Source organism: Condylura cristata, unplaced genomic scaffold (assembly GCF_000260355.1).
Source record: "Condylura cristata isolate star-nosed mole 26May11 unplaced genomic scaffold, ConCri1.0 scaffold00015, whole genome shotgun sequence".
Classification (NCBI taxonomy): domain Eukaryota; kingdom Metazoa; phylum Chordata; class Mammalia; order Eulipotyphla; family Talpidae; genus Condylura; species Condylura cristata.
This window is the reverse complement of record NW_004567116.1, coordinates 48,349,070-48,356,821: the sequence shown is the minus strand read 5'-3', so window position 1 is coordinate 48,356,821 and position 7,752 is coordinate 48,349,070. Positions and strand designations below refer to the sequence as shown.

The following is a 7,752-nucleotide window of genomic DNA, read 5'->3' as shown; positions in this document are numbered from 1 at the left end:
AAAAAAAAATTACAGTACAATATTTAAATGAAAAGTCCATTAGAGGAGGTCAATGTCAGATTCAAGCAGGCAGAATATTATTCAGTCATAAAAAGGAATGAAGTACTGGGCTCTCGGTTACATGTTTGTGTTGCCCTTTTCCACCCCCAAATTCCTATGTTGAAGACCTCTCATCCCTGGTGGATATTTGGAGGTGTGGCCTTTGGGACATAATCAGGGTTAGATAATCTTCTGATAGTGGAGCCACCATGATAGAATTGTTATTTTTATGAGAAGAGGATGAGATCAGGACCCTCTCTATCATTACAGTAAGAAAAAAGGAAACTTGACCTGAGAGTCATCATTTATATAAAAATTAACTCAAAATGGTTAAAACAAAATAGTGACATCATCACATGCTGTGAAGATGCAGAAATTGATCTCTTATGCATTGTTGGTGAGGATATAAAACAGTACATTTTACTCTGCTACAAAGGATTCCACATTTATATGTTGAAGCCCTTCCTCCCATTGGGATGGTATGTGGAGGTATGGCATTTGTGTATCCATCAATATGCTAGAGAAGATATTTATCCTACAAAGTAAATAGCTATTATTATTGAAGGTAAGAATAGTTATTGCATTATAAAACAGAAGGAAGATGATTCAGTAAATAAGCTGCAATGAAAAGATTGATACTGTTTTGTTATAAGTCCATCTCATGGTCTTTACCTTTTAATTGTTTAAAACTCACAAGAACAAAAACAAAAATCGTGGAACTTTCCCCAATGATTTCATCAAATGTAACCGTAGCACATTATCAAAGCAGGTAGTTGACATTGGTACAATGTTATCAACTAAACTAAAGACTATTTGGAGTTCACCAGTTTTTGCACGAGTTAGTATTTTTTAGTGTTAGTGTTTTTTAGTATATAGTTTTATGAAATGGTGCCAAATGTATCTATGAGAATTATCATTGTATAGATGGCATTTGAAATAATGATGTTAAATGAGATCACCCAGAGAGAGTAAGAGGAAAGAGAAGGGCTAAGGTCTGAACCTTGGTAACTATCCTGATCTTGTGGGTTCAGGAAAGAGCAACGAGTTTTTGAAAAACAAGAAGAAATGGCCAGAAAAGTAGGAGAAGTGAAGAGGAAAATACGTCTTGCTAATATGTCATGTTCAATTTAGCAATTAAAATATCTATGACCTCAGAAAGCTTTTATTTAACTGGTGTTAGTATGAATCAACTCAAGAAATATTTATCAACTATCTTACTCTTACCTTACTCATGCCTTCAATTGTATAATGGAAATATATTTTACACAGTTCCATGTAATTTAGGGAATAAAAAGGGACTGGTCAAGAGAGGGACAACCTGGGTAAGAGGAAACAGCCCGTGTAAAGATTTATGTGCAATGACCAGGAAGAGCCTCCCTGGAGGCATCCAGGATGTAAAAGCAGCAGTGCAAGCAAGGGGAGGTGTGGCTGGCTACAGGTGGAAAGGTGAACAAAGAGCAGATTTTGCCAGGGTTTGCAGGCTTTAGTAAGGATGGATTTATTTTCTGTGTAATAGAAAGCCACGAATTACACACTGAATGGTTTCCAAGGGTAATTCTGATTGTACTCTGAAAAATGTATTAGACAGCAGATGATGATGAGAGATGAGAGATGTTTAAACTGGGGTGCAGCAGCATAAATGGAAATACATCAATTCATGCAGTTGGGATTTTCCTCTGCTTTCTGGGTACACTGATGACCCCAGAGCAGATTTAGGCATATCCTGCCCTCGAGTTAATCCCTATAGAAATAAAAACCGTTTCTGGTTCCAAAGGAAGGGTTATGGGATCCTCAGCCCTGAATTTCTGACTTTTCTACAACCAAATAAAGTCCCCAAACTGACCACTATGCATGTGCACTGGTTTGTGCTGGCAGCTCACATCTACACTCTGATCCCCATGTTGGGGACCCTGCATCCATGCACCTCAGCCTAACTCCTCTTTCCACCCTCATTCATGGCCCCGAGTTCTGTGTGTCCCTGTAACAAGTGACTACTCTTTGAGAACCGTAACAATGTCAGGGTGTTAACGCTTATATTAGTACTTAAAGGATTGTCTTGACCAGTGGATTTTTAATGACTATTTCAACATGCATATGATCTACGTAAATACACAAACCAGTCTCAGGGGAAGACATAAATGCCCATTTTTACAGAAAGGAAATTGAGGTTAATATTGGTTTTGGCCAAAATGACATCAGCAGTAAATTGTACAGTCAGGATTTAGAGTCCTATCTCTGACCACACATCCCATTAAAGCAATTTTGTCTAATTAGTAAGGAATAAACTATGGAAGTCACAGGGCCCATAAAAAAATTTTTAATAGGGGATATGCTTGATATTTCCTCATCCTTAGGGTATCACAAGTTGTGCTAGCTATGTTTCCAAAATTTATTTCTGTTAATCTATCCCTGATAATGACATATAACACCCCTTTGATTTTTACTTTAATCTCTCTGAAATCCAGAAGGATAAATACAAAAATTAAAAGTAGAGAACAAATGTTTTATACTTAAATAAGAAGTCAAAAGATAAGTGTAGTTACGGAGCTTTAAAATTCTGAACATAAGATTCAGTGTCCTTATGATACAAATGAAATTGACGTCCGCTTATACTATTACAGTTGTAGTAGGAATAACAGCAACTACTTGTTCTACATGTACAAAAAAAAAATGGATTGCAAACTAATCAATTCTAGGCACTAAATAAGATAATTTCCTAGAATATATCTTAATCATAATTCACAATTACTTTAAGCATGTGTATAAATAAATAATGATTAGACACAGACTCTAAATTTTACACTTACTCTTTCATGATACTTTTGATTCTTTTCCCTAAGTCTCCTCATTTGAACCATGAAGCGTTCTACTGAATTTTCCTTTATCTGACGGCTGATGACAAAGATAAGACATGTTATAATTATAAATCTTAGGAACAATAAGTGAGACCACATTTTCAAATTTAAATTATTTGAACTGAAATAAAGTAATAAACATATTACAAAAACTCATTTAGTGATGGTAGGAAACTTTTTTGTTTCTGTATATATTTTACTCTTCTAATTTTATAACTAAAGTATATATTGGAAAGATAACTTCAAGTGTTAAAAAGTCATTTCCCATTTGTATTTCATAGCCATGAGTTTTTTTTTTTACTTCATTATCTATAAATAATTTAGCTAAAGGAATGTAGGAAAGGTCAAACAGAAAGCATGCTTTCTAGAACTCTGAAAACATTTAAACAAAAGCACTCCATAAGAGCCAGTATATCATCTTGATATAATACTAAGATAAACTAGACATACCTATTGGTTCAAGTTCTTTAGCATACCACCTCTTCTATAAATAATAAAAGTTTCTTTTCTGACACAAATATATTTTTCTTTTTTTAGAGATTTATTTATTTATGAATATAGAACTGGGTGCAGGCCAGGGGTGGAAAGGCAGTGAGAGGATTCACCAGAGACAGAGTAGGGAGCAGACCAGGCAGAACTACGAAGTACACTGCTGAGAGGAGCAGTGGATGAGTCAGGAGAGGTCTGCCGCACAATGTAGATCACCTCTCGGACTGGGGATTGAACTTGCTCTGAGCAGCAGCTGTGGCTTGATTGCAGTGCTGTGCTTTAACCCGTTGTGGCACCAGGGAGGACCCACAAATATATTTTTCTCAATATCATTGCTCTCACAAATCATACTGATACCTGGCAGTAAGGCCTAGAACACTGCCCAGATAGTTGACCTGTCACAGTTGAGTTCTTCACCTGTGCACACAATTGCAAGACTACTTAGTCTTAGGGAACAACAATAATGGAATTTGTTTAATAAACAAGGGAAAACAAAGAGTCATCGAGGCCACAGTGGTCACTAAACAAAACCCCAAAGTCCTAAACAAAAGCATCTAAAAGGGAGTCTTCCCACTACTGAGGATCTGGAACACATGGCAGCCAGGCAATAGGCCAGGATCCAGTTCACAAAGATAGTAGAAGACACAACAGGAGCTGCCAAGATGAGCCGGCACAACACCAGACAAGTGACGCTGGAAGCAGCAGCTGCAGCAGCCGAATGACCCAACAAATGGCCACGCTCACACAGCTCAGTGAGGTACCCAGTTCAGGTCCTTCCCTTCCAGACTATAGCAGCAGCAAAGCTGGGGACAGTTCAGTCACTAGACGACCTACAAGGCCTCTGAACTTTTCTCCTCTGAGGCTGGCTCAGGAAGTCTCTTTGGCTTTTGGAGGCCTGCAACAGCATTCTGGAAGACCAGCATGGTAGGGGTGGGAAAGGCTGACCCAGGAATCAGGGAATTCCTGAAAATGCTGAATCTTGGGGGCTACTTCTTCAGTCCCTTGTATTTCCTCTCCAAGTCTCTACCCACCACTGTTGCTCTATACAGATTTCACCTGGAGCTATTCAGCCTTACTGCACTCCCCTCCATGGGGTACAAGGTTACATTTATTCTCACAAATTTCACTGACAAATGAGAAAGAAACAAATTCAAATTGGAAAAATAATTCATACCTTCATCTATTTTTTTATACGTAAGCATGTCCATAGCTGTTTCTATACCTATATCAATACTCATTAGAAAAACAAATATAAGAAGAACCATCATTGTTCAGAGATGAACACTTTATGGATTTATTATTGACAACCTCAGGTCTTCACAAAGTCATAGAAGTTAACAATCTTATTTTCTTGACAAAAAATCAATTTTTCAACTGTTGACTACCTACTATGTGATCTTAGCTTTGCTATGAGGTAAGATAGCACAAGAAATACAAGGTGTTACTAGGAGATGTTTGGACAATCCTTACTGGATAAGGAGGGGGTGTATTGGATATCTGTCTTGTGACAAAAACTCTCTCATCTAGAACACATGGAGAGTGTAGTGTCAATAGTAGGACACAATGTAGCTGAATTATCACTGTTCCAGTTGATTATTTATTTGGTTTTAACAAAGGAAAGAGAACAAAAGCACGGAATGTTCAATTTATGTCTTATGCTAGATCATGACATTTTTTAAAAAGATTTATTAATTTATGCATACAGAGGTGTGCAGGCCTGGTCATGACAACACAAAAATATTTGCCTCTTTGGAAACTTCTGTTAAATAGGAAGAAGACTGACCTCTAGTTGACCCAGAAAACACAGAAACATCTGTAATTGGATGGCATCATACGGGAGCAAATTAGAAATCAGGCTATGGTCACTTTTTGTTCATCTCTATTAAGGTGATATGAGGGATGTTTTCAGTTAGGCTAAGAAATAAATATAGATAGTATCCGCTTATTACGGAATGTTCTCTTACATAGACAATAAAAGAGCTTTTAAAAAGTCCCTTCCCATGAATGTCTCTTTTATAGAGTTTTGATAATTCCATTTGCTGTCTTCTAAAAAGAACATGTGAATCGTTCAAAAGAGGAGATGGATTTTCTCTGAATGTTAAAGACAATTCTCTTAAACAACAACTGTTTTGGTAAGATGTGTTTTGAGTTAATGATAGCTTCTTTTGTTTTAGTTTATTGATAGTCTCATGGGGGTGCACTTACACATGACACTGCTTTTCTGTAGCTGCTTTTAGGATTCCCTCTTTATCTTCAACTTTTGCCACTTTAATTATAATGTATCTTAGTTTGTGTCTGTTTGGATTTCTTTTGTTTGGAATTTTTTGGCATTTCTGCATCTGGATATCTGTCTTCTCCCCCAGTTTGGAGACATTCTTGGTTATTATTTCTTCAAATAGGGTTCCTACCCTTTCTTTCTGAAACCTCCATGTTGCATATGTTCCTCTTGGTGCTATCCTATCACTCTCATGTCATCTTCATTTTTTAAAAATTCATTTTCTCTTAACTTACATTTTTGGATAACTTCTACTCTTCTAACTTACTGATTCAATCCTCTGCTTCATTGAGTTTATTGTTGAGACTCTTTGTTGGTTTTTGTTTTTTAGTTCAATTTTATATTCTTGGTCTATTGTTTCTGTTTGGAACTCTCATATTTTCTTGCCCTTATAGTTCTCATTTTGTTCATACATTGTTCTAACTTCAGTTAGCACCACTAGGACTATTGTTGTGAATTCTTCTGGTAGTTTATTTACTTCTGTTGCATTATGTGTTTTTTTTTTTTTTAGGATTTTTGTTTTGCCATTGATTGGGGTGAATTCCTCTGCCTCCTCATTCTGTTTAGAGCCCTGGTTATTTCTATGAATTAAGCTAGACTGCCTTTCTTCCCAACTCTGCTTTAATAGTCTTGTGTATGAATTGTAGGTTACTCTTTGGTCTTGGTTGTTGTGTTTTTTATTGTGTATTAGTTGAAGGCTCATCACCAATCAGTATGATTATGGCTCAAGATCCAGCACAGGGTACATCTGGGTACCCTGTAGGGTAGAGTTCATGGGACATGAATTGAGGGGGTCACTGCTATGGGTACAAACCTCCCTGGATGCTATAGCTGCTTGAAGTGAAGGAAGAATCTAGCATCAAGGTCAGCCCAAAGAAGATTCCATTGGCAGTGCTTTCCCAGAAGCCTCAGACTTCAATTGACCTCTCAACAGCAGCCAACCCTGTATCAACAGATCTGTTTTTGCCCTGAAGTTCAGACAACAGTAGCAGGTGTGAGCTGCAAGTGCATATGTATTCTTACTGTTCTACTCTATGTTGTATATTAAGAAGTAAACCAGAAAACTATTGTACATATAGGGAAAGTGACCAGTAATGCATTGGAGGAAGGGAGGGAGCCAAAAACATATTAATTTATGCTGTTACATAGCTACTACTTAGACAAAGTTATAGTCGATGTTTAAAAAACTTTGCAAAGTACACACACAAGGGCACTACCTATCCTGCTCCCTCAGTAGCTGTTTTTTTTCTGTTGTTTGTTTGTTGGTTGGTTGGTTGTTTTTTGTTTTGGAAGTAACATTGACTTTACAATACTATATATGTGTGTGTGTGTATGTATATGTGTGTGTGTGTATGTATATGTGTGTGTGTGTGTGTATATATATATACACACATACACATATATATATGTATATACATATGTGTGTGTATATATATTTAGGATCACACCTCAGCTTTTGAGTGGATTATTTTCCCAATGGGAATTATATAGCTCTCCATAGATCACATTTACATATGAGAACATCTGCATTTCATAATCTCAACTTACTGATAGTCTAAAAGTGCTTCGCTGATAGGCATTTTGACTTCTTTTGGTGGCCCATTTTGAACATCCTTTTTATTTCCTTTTGTTGAACTTTCCATTGTGTTGCTTAACTAATAAGAAAAACCTGTGTAGAAAAGAAACATAGGAAAGTAAATAAATACAATTTTTTTTTGTACTTGTGTTTACTCAAGACAAGTAATTTCTGGAACTTAATTTAGAATTGATTTTTCCATCCAGTCTGCATCTATGATTCCAGAGCTACCATCTACTAAGGTTCTATGACATTATGGCTCAGTGAAATTCTTAAATCTAGGGTGTCATGTGTAGTACAGTTATTGCAACCTTCTGCCAAACTTCCTGAAAGACTAACTCCCTTATTTTATCCACCTATATCTGTTGCCTCTACCAGCTCCTGTACAGAAGAACAAGAACTGGGCTTTCTCATCATTTTATTTCTTCACTGTTTGCAGAGTAGAGCTCATGTAACAGCTACTCAATAAATGACTTACCTTTTTAATGAAAATAAAACAAAACCACAACTTTCTGTGA

General features: G+C 36.6%; 1 protein-coding gene across 1 annotated transcript in view; it reads right to left on the bottom strand.

The window, feature by feature from the left end:
- The window catches only part of CCDC83 (coiled-coil domain containing 83), a 35,530-nt gene extending 28,229 nt beyond the window's left edge, over positions 1-7,301 (bottom strand). The window contains exons 1-2 of the mRNA XM_004683264.1: positions 7,207-7,301; positions 2,847-2,931 (exon numbers count right to left, since the gene is read on the bottom strand). Of these exons, the coding sequence (XP_004683321.1) occupies positions 2,847-2,931; positions 7,207-7,301 (180 nt within the window). The remainder of the gene's footprint in view (positions 1-2,846; positions 2,932-7,206) is intronic.
- Between the last annotated feature and the right edge of the window lie 451 nt (positions 7,302-7,752).